This window comes from Helicoverpa armigera, chromosome 17, assembly GCF_030705265.1.
Source record: "Helicoverpa armigera isolate CAAS_96S chromosome 17, ASM3070526v1, whole genome shotgun sequence".
In the NCBI taxonomy this organism is placed as follows: domain Eukaryota; kingdom Metazoa; phylum Arthropoda; class Insecta; order Lepidoptera; family Noctuidae; genus Helicoverpa; species Helicoverpa armigera.
This window is the reverse complement of record NC_087136.1, coordinates 11,063,891-11,079,796: the sequence shown is the minus strand read 5'-3', so window position 1 is coordinate 11,079,796 and position 15,906 is coordinate 11,063,891. Positions and strand designations below refer to the sequence as shown.

At 36.7% G+C, this 15,906-nt stretch overlaps 2 protein-coding genes across 3 annotated transcripts; both read right to left on the bottom strand.

The window, feature by feature from the left end:
- Window positions 1-2,145: 2,145 nt before the first annotated feature.
- On the bottom strand, window positions 2,146-6,313 carry LOC110379885 (uncharacterized). Of its 2 annotated transcripts, XM_049848983.2 has the most exons (3): window positions 5,910-6,313; window positions 4,554-5,646; window positions 2,146-2,744 (listed from the first exon to the last, which is right to left on the bottom strand). In XM_049848983.2, exons 1-2 carry the CDS (start codon window positions 6,058-6,060, stop codon window positions 4,559-4,561), a joined length of 1,239 nt encoding a protein of 412 aa, XP_049704940.2. In that variant the 5' UTR covers window positions 6,061-6,313; the 3' UTR covers window positions 2,146-2,744; window positions 4,554-4,558. The 2 variants fall into 2 exon arrangements, with proteins under 2 accessions (XP_049704940.2, XP_049705562.2); XM_049849605.2 differs by lacking the exon at window positions 2,146-2,744 and having other exon boundaries at window positions 3,918-5,646.
- A 5,752-nt stretch (window positions 6,314-12,065) lies between these two features.
- LOC110381041 (cytochrome P450 6B2-like) lies at window positions 12,066-15,249 on the bottom strand. Its single transcript, XM_021341229.3, has 2 exons — window positions 13,789-15,249; window positions 12,066-12,297 (listed from the first exon to the last, which is right to left on the bottom strand). Exons 1-2 carry the CDS (start codon window positions 15,146-15,148, stop codon window positions 12,104-12,106), a joined length of 1,554 nt encoding a protein of 517 aa, XP_021196904.3. The 5' UTR covers window positions 15,149-15,249; the 3' UTR covers window positions 12,066-12,103.
- Between the last annotated feature and the right edge of the window lie 657 nt (window positions 15,250-15,906).

The window sequence follows — 15,906 nt, the reverse complement described above, 5'->3', positions numbered from 1 at the left end:
TAATTAATTTTGTTATTAGTTTGCACTTTGTTTTTAGTAATTTGTATGTTTTATTTAATTTAATTATTATCTTGTATGTCTCTACCAGACCTCGGGACTATAGAGTCCCGGATTTTTGGGAGGCGAACGTGGGGCCGAAGCCAACACGCTGAAGCCCTTTTGAGACAACTTTAATGAAATGGTGACACAAAACCGACGATTACCCCTGTATACACTATAGAAATGTACCCAAGGACAATCCCCGGTTCTGTGCTAAACTATTGCTAACTATGGATGAAAACTACTTGGGCTATTGTGATGGGATGCTAATGGACTAGGAATGGGGAAACTACGGGAACTATGGCACCTGCCGATAACAATGTAATAAATATATCATTAATATTCTTTTATTATTCCAATTTAATAATATGTATGTATAAACCTAGGAAATCTTATATAATTAATATTGAAATTTTGTAAGACAATAAGTGAACGTATTGTTGCCGCCCCGACACGAAATGTACAATTTGAAAATATCCCAAAAGATATAAAAGATTCCGAAGAGTATCCACGGCTTCAAACCGCAAATGTCATTGAAGAAATACTGTTAGATTTACGTCATAACTCATTAGATATGTTTTATACTTCCTCCAACTATGCTCAGCACATAAACTATAAGTTGATTGCTTTACAGGTCATAATAGTTCTGTAGTTCGTCAGTAGGCAGACCTAACGGGTCTAGCCTAGTAACGATTATCTTAGATAGAGCTCACACGCATAAATGTTTTGGAACTGACCGTGAAATACAACAATCTAATCAAATAATACAGACTGTCTGACAGTCAATGTCGCTGATCAATGACAAGACACACGGTGGAAAAAAAAAAAGGAAAAATACCGGGAAGGTTAACTTGTTTTATAATAAACACAATATTATTTTTAGTTCCAAAATGCTATAAATAACTTTTTCAATGACTTCTCAACTACTTGACATAATAGTCAGATCACAGATATTCCTACCAATGCTATATTATGATATAGTTAAGCAAAGTCACATAAATCATGTGTGTTATATTTCAAAACGCAAATTCTATAGAAAGCAATCAATCCTTTTCAAGTCCACAGGACCACATCTTCCAAACTTAAGGCAACATATTTGATGATTAAACGAACTTACCTGTACGTGAAGTTCAATCATAATTATACGAAGTGCTTCGTTCGAAGAGATTAGTAACCTGAAATAATAAACTTATTACTTATTCACATCTGTAGTATCACCCAGGATTCACCACATGCACTGAATGTTGAGAGGTAAAAGATTTTTTTTTTTTTTTTTTTTTGTTTGCGATGTGTTTTTGACCTAATACTCCGCTTGTCATTTAGTTTGGAGTGTCTTTAGCCAACGTCCATCGTTGATATTTTTTGGAATGATTTGGGAAGGGCGGGACCTACTAATCTTTCGAACGAAGCACTTCGTATAATTATGATTGAACTTCACGTACAGGTAAGTTCGTTTAATCATCAATTATACTCGTGCTTCGTTCTCGAGATTAGTAACCTGAAATAATAAACTTATTACTTATTCACATCTGTAGACTTTGAGAGGTATAATTCAAAAATATCAACGCAAAATTATCAGAATCAATATATTATGTTTAATCACATCAACAAAAAGGCATTACATGTCTCTAGGCTTAGTACTAAATAAATTCTAAGATAAGACTTAATTAGGTATATTTTGAATCAACTATACATAGTTCAGTCATCTGCATTATTGATAATAGCTCTTGCTAAGACTGACGGGTCATATTTAGTTATATTTCTCTGGTAAAATTTGAAAAACGTATCTGAATTGTTGGACCAGCCAGCAGTTTTTCTGATCAGGTCAATATTAACACCAAGCTGGTGGGCTTTAGATGTAGACGCATGTCTCGTGCTATGCGCTGAGAATATGGATACGTCTATCCCGCTAGCGTGGAGCGTACTCTTTATCCAGCGACACAACGTCTGTGTAGTCGCTGCTTTATGCGGCTTTTTACATCCGATGAATAAAGTTTCATCCTTACGTAACAATGAAGTTTTATCAATGTAATCAACTAATGTTTGTGCAGGACATATTTCTTTTCTGTAAAAGTAAGGTAACACTAAGAGAGGTTGATTGGTTCCTTTTTTTGAAGTTTTAACTAAGTCAGGTATTTTAATTATGATTTCGTTAGGTTTGATTTCAATATTCTTTATATTGATTTTTGAAAAGGTCTGAACCCTATGGGCCGTAACAAGAGCTAATAAAGTTATACATTTTTTCGACAGTTGATCTAACAGTAATGTTTCATTAGGATAACAAGTAGCTAAATGAGATAGAACGCAAGAGGTATCCCAAGTTACATTGTATCTAGGCATGGGCGGACGTAAACGGAACACGCCTTTAAAAAACCTTACAATTCTATCATCTTTGGAGACACTAGGACCCAATATTAAAGATAGGGCTGCTCTAAAACTATTCAAACTACTGTATTTAGTTCCGGCATCAAAATGCATTGTTAAAACCTCAATACGTCGGTAATCGATGTGGCATAAAAATCTAATGAATTCTGAACACAGAAGTTGAACCATTGTTTGTAACACACATCATATTGCTTAAGAGAACTGTCGGCTAAAGAGCCTAGCATTAAATGTTCCGATGATTCTGGGACGCTTCTCCGCGATAACGCTCCCCTGATAAAATCCCTGCAGCCAGGGTAAGATGGGTTTGAATGTTGCCGGTGCTGGAATGGTCAAGAACTATATTGTAACTGTCTGATTTAAAGGTAATTAATTCCGATATTAATAAGTTTTTAAACAAAGGGAACCAAGGTTGCGTAGGCCAGAGGGGTACAATTACAATGCCTTTTGCTTGGTCATTTATGATTTTTTTCAAAGTTTTTAGAATAACTGGAAAAGGCGGAAATGCGTAAAAATATATGCTAGACCAGCTAACTGTGAAGGCGTTTATTGCAAAAGCACCTGGATCTCTATGCCAAGCAATGTACTTTTTGCATTTTTTGTTAAGCCGACTCGCAAATAAATCAATGGATGGAGTGCCAAACTTTCCACATATATAGGAAAACATATTCTCCGTGAGTGACCGACCATTCTATATCAGGATGGTTACGTCTTGATTCCAAATCTGCTATAGTGTTATCTACAGATTTAATGTAATACGCATAAACAAATATTCTTCGAGACTCGCACCATTGCCAAATATATTTTGCTACTTTTGTTAGGTGTGGATATTGAATTCCACCCATCCGATTAATATAACTAATAGCAGTTGAGTTATCAATGCGAAGGAGTATTTGGCAATCGTGAAAGTCACTAGCGAAAACTTTAAGTGCGAAAAAGGCGGCCAAAAGTTCCAAGTAATTAATATGTTGTTTTTGCTCTGACAACGACCAACGACCACACGCCGTCTCTGAGCCACACGCTGCTCCCCACCCCGTAGTTGAGGCATCAGAGAATATTTCTAGCGAGTAAGTATCATCTTTGATACGGTTCTCGGGCTTTACTAAGGCTTGTAGCCACCATCTCAGGTCATCGTGCAAGTGACCGGGGATACTCATGTAACGATTGTAATCGTCGTGACCGCGTAAATTAAGATACTTACAACGTTCTAATTCTTTGGTATAAAGCCAACCGTATTCTACGGCTGGACAAACAGAAATTAACAAACCGACTAATTTAGCAAAATCTTTAATTTTGATACGCTTTAATTTCATAAACATGGTAATCTCGTTAATTAGGCGTTCTTTCTTCTGATCGGGTAAAATAGTTAAAAAATTTTGGGAATCAAGGATAAACCCAAAAATTTACATCTCATAGAAGGTTGTAGACAACTCTTTTCATAGTTGATGATGAATCCTAAGGATGTTAGTAACTTAGTTGAAATATTAATTGTTTAAGCAATCGTTATACGAATATCCCATTAAAAATAGGTCATCAAGATATACAGTAGATATATAGCCAGCCAATCTGAGTAATCTAACGACGGGTTTCATTAATTTTGTGAAAACGTATGGCGCTGTGTTTAAACCAAATGGCAAGACATTGAATTCAAATAACTTATTGTCAAATTGAAAACGGAGATATTTTCTGGAATCTGGATGGATTTTTAATAAAAAATATGCATCTTTGAGATCACAGGTTGCCATAAAACAATTTTTTGTGATTAATTTTACTGCTGTGCGTAAATCCTCCAGCTTGAAATGATCAGTTTGTATATATTTATTAAGATTTTTTAGATTCAGTATAAACCTTTTCTTGCCATTCGGTTTAGGTACAAGAAAGATACTGGATATGAATTGGTTGGTGCACGGAGTGCATTCGGATACAGCTCCAATTTCTATAAGACTGTCGATAATTTTGCAAAAATCGTTTATCTCAGTTAGTGTTAAAACAGGGACAGGAGGTACATTTTCCTGTGTGACTGGTTTAGAAAATTGTATTCTATAACCTTCAATCCATGATAGAATAGTGTTGTCTTTCGTGAGGAGGGACCATTGTCTTACAAATGACGATAAACGACCAGCATATTGTACCTGATTTACCGGCGGCGGATCGACCGCGGCTGATTGCGCGATGTCCTCGACGAGCTGACGTGCGGCGGCGGCGGTGGCCGGCTCGTCGGCGGCGGTGGCGCCCTCGTTCCAGCAGACGGGTAAGGCTGGCGGCTCCTCTGCGGCCCCGACTGCCTGCGAGTCGAAGCGGGAGCCTTCCAGTTTAAACCACGCGAAGTTGATGGCTGTGGTTGGTATGTGTTGGCTGGTAGGCTGTGGTTCCTATTTTTATCATAGGTGACTTTTATATCGGCCCCAGATTTCGTCACAGCTTTGGCAGCCTTCAATGTGTCCGCTAGGGTTTCCCCGAAAAGATATTTGTCTATCTTTGTGGGCGCCAAATGCTCATTAACGTCTTTTTTTAACGACGATAAGGCAAAGTACCGCCTTTTGACTGAATCCGAGTGTAATGTGTCACACATCAGTTTTGCCGCATCCATTAATTGTTTTAAGAGGGCAGAGTCTTTGTCTTTTTCCTGCATTTTCGTTGAAATGATGTTGCTTAAACAGGCCAAAGCAGTACCCAGTTGCTTTTGCCTGTTTTCGATTCCTTTGTCGCGTTTCACGCTTACTTCGGGTAAAGCAGCCTTTATTTCTGCATTGAGAATTGGTGGAATTATTCTAGGGCAATTGGCTGGTATCAAGTGTTTTTTCCCCAATTCCTTCCGCACGTCGTTGTCTAGCCCATTAACAATTAAGTAGTTTAGGCGGTTAGCTAGGCCGGTGTGAATGTCTTTGCCATACTCGGTGATTTGGGTGGGATCATCACCGAGTATGTCTATCAGGTCATCATCATCGTTATTTTGATCGTTGGTGGTAGCAGCAATGGCACTGGGCTCAACGACTGGGCAAGACTCAGTGGCTTGTGGCAAAGGTGGCGGCGAAGGCTCACGTACTTGCGGCGCAGGGGACGGCGCGCGGGATGACACAGGGGGCGGCGCGAGCAATGGCGGAGGCAGCGGCGCCCGCGACTCCTTTGTTTTATCTGACGCGACGTCACGTACAACTGATGCCAGTCTAGGTCTTGTCACGTTGCAGTCATCGTCCGAGAAGATGTCCATTGAGTTTTCCGCTGCTGCAAGTCAAATAGGAAGGTTGCAATTCCAGTGAATTGAACGTCTTTCCTTAGCTGAATGGCAGATGTTGCAATTCCAATGAATTGAACGCACCATAAATAATAACGATATAAACAGCCCTTTGTACTGTTCGAGTTAAAACAAATAAAATGTGGGTAGGTATGTGTCAAATTCCTATGAATTCAACGAACCTTTGTTCACGTACGGCCAAGAGATTTATTTAAGTCGCGCCTGTAATTTGAAACAATAACAAATAACATACCTTCATAGCTATGCGCCGATAGCGTGGGGTCCTCTCGGGATGACGGCGACGTTGAATAACGGTGACGTTTGACACGTTTTAATTTCCTTTCCAGCTTACGCAGCTTCTTGCTTAATTCGTCCACATCGATATCACGCGACCTCTTCGGCATTTTGTTACAAAGAAACACTATATAAACACTTAATATTTCGTACGGACGAAATAAGACGTGTGCAGTGGTGAAGCACTGTAACGTGAATGACAAGCGGAGTATTAGGTCAAAAACACACCGCAAACAAAAAAAAAAAAAAAAAAAAATCTTTTACCTCTCAACATTCAGTGCATGTGGTGAATCCTGGGTGATACTACAGATGTGAATAAGTAATAAGTTTATTATTTCAGGTTACTAATCTCGAGAACGAAGCACGAGTATAACTTTAACCCACATTCGCTTGATCTTATTTTCCTTGATCTAAAAATAATCGTGTCTAAAGTATATTTGCAAAGGTCAGGGTGTAGGGTTCAGCTAATCTAAGTTTTAATGGATATAGATGTGTTTCGGAAGGGATCCGAGTCCAGCAAGTTTGTACTGTCCTTGTGGAGTAAGTTTAGTGAAGAATTTGTGTGTCCAGTACTTTTGGAGTTATAAAGTGTTACGGAGGTGTAATTTTTTTTAGGAGTTTCAAGGTTAAGTGTATATTATAGGGAATAATAAAATTATTTATTATGTCACTAAAATGTATTGGTGTTTAAACAGATTTACGTTTGACAGCAGAAATCAGGACTTCGATGCAAAAGTTTTTGGTGAGTTATAGCAATCAGTTTTTATCTCATGCTATTCAAACATTTTATTAGGTAGTTGTTGACTTATGCCATGAACAAAATTTTATACTATCCTTTAAGTTTGATTAACAGCTTACTGTATTAAAAATATCGTTAAATCTATCTCAAAACCGCACCTTATCTTGCAAAATATTAAATGCCACATTCCAGCACACGCCATATGATAACCACACATATTATGGTCACGAATCTCGTCAATACTAAACGGCAATAGTGTACAATACCCACCTTCCTTCGGCCGGCTAATTCTAACCCGCGGAAGGATACCGAAGTTTTTATTGTAGTAAACCCATTTGTTGGGGACGCACTTATTTTTTATGAATAGACGAGTATTTTGGCCAGGATCCCGTTTATAGCCTTAGAGGTTGTTGAGTAGTTTCTATTGCCGGTACAGGTACAGCTGTTTTTGGGCTTATTTGTATCTGCTTTTGGATAGTTAGGATTGATTTTAGATCATTTTCCACCTATGCCATCTTTCTTTGAAGTGACATTATAACCGAAAAATCATTAACCTACACAGCCATGGTTAATTACCACTCCTCCCTGAAGCTATGTGAAAAAAACATAAGGCTCCAAAAAGATCCAAAGCTTCGTTTACAAAAACCGGACAAGATGAGCTAGCACTCAGTAAACATCTGGCATTCCGGCAATTTTTCCGCGAACCGTTACGGCAAACGTACGGATTTATTTTACGATAGCAATAATCATAACAGAGGCATATGGAGAGAAAATATAGATGTATATATATTATATATGTATTGTTAGCAATACTGTGGGCAAGTTTAAGTATGCGGCCGACGAACAATTTCTTTGTGTAACTCGCGAAGAAATTTAATCTTCAGTTGCTTTGCCAATTTGCAGAGTTACGAGGATTTTGACAAACATTTTTTTTTACTGTTGTGTATATTTTTTACTTTCGGAGTGATTAGTTAAGAGATACTTTATTTGTACAACTTTATGACTAATACACAATGTTCTAAAACTTGCCTTGTAACTTTTACTTACTACATTTATATCTGATTGATAAAACCAGTAAGTACCTTTACTAAGTTAATCATGATTATCTTCAGGTTACCAACTTATCTTGGTCATTGTTAATAGTACAACTTGTCTGATAAAATCCCGGATTTACTCTATGGAAAATTTATGAATTTACTTCTATATAAAAACGGTCAGTTTTTATGTCTATAATACTGTAAACTTCATGAAAATCTTAAGGTTATTTCACAGAACTGGTCTTTCCGACTACGTATTTCCGACAGTCGGACAGTTTTCTTGTCGCCAACTTTTCAAATAAAAATATACAAGATTTTGTAGCAGACCAATCCACTCGCGACTTGCAATCGATGTTAGTATATTCAAAAAGTTACTGCAAAAATGTTAGAAGATTTGGCTACGTTTTTATTAGTTCCGAAGAGGGTTTAAAAATTGCTTATTGAGCGATTGGAATGGTGGTGCTAGGAGTAAGACATTGATTCAACAACCTATCTTTTGAATATTGGTGGTCATTTATCCAATGAAAACAAATGGAAATTCAAGAGGTTGACAAAATTTTAATGAACTTTTACAGTTCGCTTCAAAAAACTTGGCAATTATGTATTTAGCCATCTGACGCCTCATGCACGGGCAGTGTTCTTTTATTTTATTTTTTTACTATCGTAAGGGACTATATTTATGTGCAAACAAATGCACAAGGAGTCAAATTGCACAATTCAGAATTTCAAAACATTTGGCACAATCACCCAATACAATAAATAATTAGCAAACCAATCAACGTACCTAAAGACCGAAATTACATTTTCTCTAACAACCTCCACAGCTACTTTGTAAATAAATGGAGAAGAATCCAAGGTTCCCAGATTCCCAGTTCCCAGGTGGAACGGTTGGTAAGCTCGTCACGCGTCAAATCGCGCGCCATTCAATCTAGCGGGAATTAAGTGGGAATGTGATACGTGGACTATCTGTGGTGAGGCCACGAAACCAGCGAGCGAAATGGAAAAAAGTTTTATTTTGTACCATTTTTTTTTCGAATAGACTGTGGTATTTTTTAATATTTTCATGCAATCACTTTTTATTTACAACAATTAATATATAATAGTATTTACAGAAATCATACATGTAAAATAAAAACATACAACAACACAAACAATAACAAGGGAATATTTACAATTCACAATCAGAATTCTTCAACCGCTTATGTCTCTATGTATGTATATTCGATATACACTTAAAAACTACTGAACTAAAAATGTTTTTATACATAAAGATTAATAAGTATAAACATTAAACACGTGCGAAGCCAAAGCGGGTTGGTATATAATAATTCATTTAAGCTATTATAAAAATAATAACAAAGTAATTACTCATAGGATTTCTTTGAAAGATAAACGAAAAACTGCTTATGTAAAAGCAGCTGGTGTTTATTTCTGCAACTAATGATGAATAAGAAACTGTTGATATTATTATCTTGTATATTTTTGATTTCTATCTTTGATAAGATTTGAATAAGTCTTCTTTAAGTGCAAACTGACTCATATTGTGACAGATAAAGCAAAGATAAACTGTTCGTAATAATATCGTAATACATACTTATCATGTATAGGTACTGTGCGTAGGTATTTCTAGATAATATTGGACGGAGTTAGACAAACTATGGAACTTTTCGAACTGAAATTATAAATGTGTAGTAGTGTAGAAGGTTCATTCTGATAATATAATTAGACCACAACTTATCATGATCAAAGTCCAACTAGTATGAAGTTTTATAAGGTCAACATCATACATCTCCCGAACCTTTTTCGGCTTCCAGACTAACCGGATGCACGGAGTAGGTACCAGTGTTTTTCAAGAAGCGATTGCCTATATCCCGTGAGCAACCCAATACCCTTTGGCAAGACTGGTTTCTGACTACCCGTAAAGACAAGGCCAACATGAAACAAAAACTTTTGACTTTAAGCTCTACCAACACATACCTTCCCGCTGTTTTCATGGCCACAACTTCAAGACAAGTGCGTATAATTAATGACCAATACTCCTGCTGACCCACTGACTGAATATCAAGGGTTTATATATCATTGTGGCTTATGAATATGTAATACAAACATACTTACCTATTACAATGATATTAATACTCTTGTTTGGATCTTAGCTCATTATTTAGGCTGTATTATTTTTCATCAGAATTCTTGGCTAGGTGCCAATCAAATATGTATCTTATTTGTACCGATGTTAGTTCGGTTTTCGAATTGACAGAATAAAACTATACCTAGAAAGTTTTCAGACTTGAAAAATAGGCTCGACAGGAGTTTGTGATAAAAATTTTGTGTAATTAATGTTTTATGTCGTTTTAATCTTCTAAAATGGTTAAAAGGTACAAACTTCTTGTGCGTCTTAAAACTTCAAAATGCTTGTGCCTCTTAAAACAAGATAACACAATCATCCGCACAGTCTAAAACTCTAAACTATACCCATTTGTAAATAAATTAAACCACTAACGGACAAAATATTTCAGTGTGTTTTAATCCGATGAAATCTAGAACATCGCTTTGTTCTTATAAGTTATCAGCCAAAAGACAGCTTTAGACGCAAGTGGGTATATAAAATGAAAAAATATATTCCCTACATTTGTGATGTTCAGTTGTTTTTTCCGTTGGTCTCCCATGGGATCGAAGCTATAACGTTATCTAAAGAATATCATTCAAAGAGCGAACTAGAGACTAAACAGTCGGCCGATAGTTGGCCCTATGGTTGGAAACTATTATCTTACTACTCCTACTTCCTACTAATATTACAAAAGTGCAAGTTTGTGAAAATGTATGAATGTATGTTTGTTATTGTTTCACGCAAAAACGGCTGGACCGATTCGGTTGAAATTTGGTATGTAGATAAGTGACACCCTTGATTAACGCATAGGCTTTTATCAACGCCACGCGGGCGAAGCCGCAAGCGGAAGCTAGTTTTTAATATATTTTTTTTTATGAAAATCGTGAATCCCATCAAAGTTGTCAATCGGTCTAATACCGGTCAAATACATGATCGTTGATATGTGTGTACCATTCATTTCCATACCAATTTATGAGCCCGAACAAACTCTCGGCCGACTAAAAGTTTTCAGTGTGCGGCTACTCTAATACAAAATGTATATTTATTATGGAACTAGGACGAATGGGTTTGTATCATGTATTTATTCTAAAGGGATTTTAATGTTGTTATGGATAGGTTTGTTTCAGGAATTCGTGTTTTTACATACTGTTTAGTTTTCATTCTAAGATTTTGTTGTTGTTTGTTTTGTTTTGTTTGTCATACCTACGCCTGATCACAGTTCAAGAGCACTGATTTCTGTTGGAAAAAGAACATTCTCCTTTGACATATCTATAAATACTGGCAGGTTCCCGCGGTTTCACTACTTCCATGTTTTGTCTAAGTTCAGTGCCTCTCACTATTCCTTCACTCTAATAGCCCGATGGGACGGCAATCCGACACGACCGGAAAGAGATCTGATGCACGGGTGTATCAATAAAAAACGTCCAGACTCCGGGCTGCTTTGTCTAAGTTTCTAAAACCCACAAAGCATTTCAGTCTGAGCTGGGATTCAAACCCGAGAGCTCGTGACTCGTACACAGCATCCGCTCTATACGACTACTGGACCAAAGAGAGAAGGCAGTACTTATAGCCATAACTACCTATTGTCTTTCTTTTACCACTTTTAGCGTCAGGAAAATAAAATACTAAAAATTATTATTGAAATAAATGTATTTATCTAAAAATATTTATTAGTTATTTAATCTCACAATAATAATAGTATTGTCTTCAGTAAGTACTAATTTATTTATATGTTTACCTAATGAGGTAATTGTAATAAAAATAATTAATTTAAATTACAAAACATCTTTCCTTAAAAATAATATCACAGCAGTAGCTGTTTATTAACTTAAAATTATCAAAACTAAATATAATTCATTCACCATAAAGTTTTTTTTTCAATTTGGTATAAATAGTAGGAAAAATAATAAAATTGTCTTGCATTACTACTGTCGTTCTATTTACTACACATGCTCAATACCATTATTTTAATTATCAACATAGGCGGGTCACACACTACCACGCACTAAAGAACACAAGTAGACTCCGCGCCACGACTCAAGTCCGACGAATATAGTGGATATACTTATTTTTAACTTCCCAAAAAGGAGGAGGTTCTTAATTTGAATTTTTTTGGCACTAACTACTTGCATAGATACTAGATCCATATCTATCGGATTTGACTCGTGGCGCGGATTCTACACATTTTAACCTTAACAAAATCAAAATTAAAAATGTCCTTGTAATCTGACAATATGGAAGTGTGTGACACCTTATACTCTCTCTCAATCTCACTTCACAAACACTCTGTTCTCCCATCCTTCTCTTTCGATGAATTTCACATAGATTCCACCTTCAGGGTGTGTGAGGAAGCTCTGTGCCTTGAACGTGACAGTCCTGGGCATGTTGTCAGCTAGTTCTAGACGGTATTTCTTCAGCATCGTGATAAGACCGGCTATCATTTGCATCTTCGCGAAACGATTTCCTGGAGGCAGAAAAAGAAGTGTTAAGGTAAATAAATCTCGATGAAAAGGCTACATAGCTGATATATTTTTTGATAAAACCATTGCTTCCTGGGATTAAAGAAAACCAACAAATAATGTTGAATTACTCGCATTTGAATCACTATTAAATAAGAACTATAGTCTCATTTTCCTAGCCTTTACTAACTATACTGGAGTTAACGAATGCTAAAGATGTTCCGACAAATCTTCTAGAACTCACAAATTCAACATGCCGTCATAGATAATGCTACAGATAGACGATCACCCATCAAAGTTTCAACCTCGCCAAGCGTTGCTTAACCTGTGATCGGGTGATCCTTATGACTTTTACTTAGAAACGAGATCCTAATGCATACTTCTATTCTAATAACAAATAACAAAGATATAATCGTTGCGGAAGTCAATACTTTTGGTCTGACCTTCTCATCGGTCGTTATGTCATGTTTGTTATGATCCAAGTTGGTAATTTTTCTGTTATGTTCTATTTTAATAACAACCTTAACCTACTACTGTTATAAACGTGCAAGTTTGTTTTTACATTATGTATATGTTTTGTTCCTCTTTCACGCATAAACTATTCGATGTATTTTGATGAGACTTAGCAGCAATATCAGAATAACAGATCAACGTGGCATGAAGTAGTTGCACTTGAACGCGAATGAAACCGAAATTAGAAACAATATAATCATTTAGTAGTGGAAGTGTTAATTTTTAGTACAAACGTTCTTGAATTTTGTGTCCTATCGCGTGATATATCGCAACTTAATAACACTACACCTAAAGTTTATCTTATTCGATTTGTTTTTATGATTCATTTGTTTAATAATACAATAATATGTCATAATCTTAAAGTGGGTTTCACCAAAATATGCGAAAAGATAAAGTTATATAAATACTCAGCTGTTTTCAGCCTATACTTATTATCTTATCAGTCGACAATGTTGTTATTATGTACTTTGTAGATTATTGTAATATCTAGCTCGTGTAGTCTAGTAAGTCTATCTTATAGATACACAATCTTGGAATCATCGTATCTTTGTTTGAATGCGGTACATTTTGAAGTATGTTTGTACTGAATTTTGATAAGGGAATATGATCCTTAAGCGCCATTGCATAAAGCTGTTAAAGTACTTATTTATATGTACCAGCAATAGAGTTACAAATTAATTAACTTGCGGTTTAATCTTTGTAAGCAACCATTAATGACCGTGAATCGCTAGGTTCAGAATCCAAGAGTTATTGTTATTTCACAGGTAATTAGTTTACAAGAATAAGGAAAATAGACTCGTCTTAATTGTGATGATAGGGAAATATTTACTGTTCAATTACTAGGTTAATTGAATAAACAAAATAAGGAACGAAATTATTGTGACCTGGGATTCTCCGAAATGCTACCTTTATGTACTACGGTTTCCTCAATAACATTAGGTTAAACTTTTCTAATTTAAAAATAATTAAAATAAATAACTCACCTATACATGTTCTAGGTCCTTCTCCAAAAGGCAGGTAAGCGTACTGATTCACCTTCTTCTTCTCTTCGCCATAGAACCGCTCCGGGCGGAACACGTGAGGCTCGGGGAAGTACTCCGGGTTGTGATGAAGATAATACACAGGCAGATGCACACGCAAGTGCTTCTCTAACTTCACACCATTGGGCATCACGTAATCTTCCATCAACTCCCGCGGGATCATACCAAGCAGGGGATAGTAACGGAGGGTTTCATCTAACACAGCATCCAAGTACGGCAGATCAGTAATACAATCGTATTTCAGTTTGTTCTCATGGCGTACTAAATATGCGTCCACCTCTGCTAACACTTTGTCTTGTATGTCCTGGTTCTTGGCTAACTCATACAGAGTGTAACTCAGAGTGCTTGATGATGTTTCAAATCCAGCAGCAAAGAACACGAAGCACTGAGCAACTAACAAGTCGTCGTTAACCTCTAAAGTCACTTTCTTATGTTCATGACTTTTTATGTTACTTATACTGTCTCCTGTGATTTGATGGTTTTGCTTCCAGCCCATTATGAGATCGACAAAATCATTCCTTCCTGTAAACTTATAGTCTCGGCTAGCCATTACAGAAGTAATCAGGTTGTGGAAGAACTCCAGCTGTTTCTTGAGCAGTCGACCTCCGAACAAATAAAATATTGACGGCCACATAGATCGGATGTGTCTTAAGTAGACCGCACTTTTTGGAGGATTGAAGAAATCAGCAATTTTAATGAAGGGATTTTCGGATTTATCCTCTGTCATAGTTTTCGTATCTACTCCAAAAGCACATGTTCCTATACATTCCATAGTATATTTCGATGTTAGCATTCTAACTTCTTGCTCCTGTGATATTTTTGTTTCACGATCCAACATTTTCTCAAAAACATGTGAACAGTTTGCAATAAGTTGGAACATGTTCTTCATCTTAGCAGATGAGAACAATGGTGTCAAGTTCTGTCGCAACACCTTCCATTTGTCTCCGTAAGTGGCGAACAGGTTCAAGGCGGCGGGGTCCTTGTGGTTGTGCTCAGACAAGTCTCTTCCGCTGAAATAGGCGAAATCTTTTGTCACGATCAGTTTGATGATTTCAGGATCTTTTGGGATCAGTACAGGTTCGGTTCCTTGGAATGCTCCAATAAATTTCTCTTCAGGGAATTCATTGCAAAGATCTTGAAGAACAATCCCAAAGTTTTTCTTCTGCAGAATGATGTCTCCATAGTTGCCGAGTACGAAAGTAGGTTTCTTGTGTGCTACTTTCTTTTTCTGCCAGTAGTCATATTTACGTGTGATGATGTAGTAAGTGACGGCTATAAGCGTCACGAATAAGTAGAAGAACATCGTATGTCGTGGTGGCGCGAGGTGCGTCGACTGAGCGTCTCGGGGTCTCGAGTATATTTATCAACGTAGTGTTGTGCGGCTGTGTGATGGGATCGAACCGGTTGCGCTTATATATCGACTATATGTCCACTACGCGCCTGATTACGAGTGACGTTATAATAATCATTACTATTCTGTTTTATCACAAAATCGTGAAAGCTAGATATCAACTTCTTAACTAGGTAAATCAACTAAATAAACTTTGTCATGGGAAATATAATTTCACAAATAAGGTAAACTGCTATTTCGTTTACCTTAAACAAAATGACGTGTATAGCAAACACCGTATTAGGCAGCTAAATGTCAACTGCATTTAGAAACTAGATATTGCATCAAGTACGTCATGCATGACCACAAGGATATAGTTTCACACACTTGACACGGGTAAGGACTAAAGAGCAACAAGAAGTAGATTTGCTTCCTAGTTAGATTGAATTGAAAAAAATTAAAAAAAATACATTAAGAATAATCGGAGCGGGGTTAGGAAACACCAGAAATCAACCAGCAGCCAAAGGGCACAAAGGATTGAGATTGATTGATTCAAAAGGCCAAAGCTCCTTTTCCGCCATTCTTATGCTTTCTTCATCTGTTTTCTGGTTATGACGAAAACTTTCCCCATGTCCCAATTTATGTTTATCAAAATCTCTGTAATCGAATTCATTATAGTTTTACCATCAATCTTTATATGGGATTACATCAGCTACCAATAAGCGATGGAA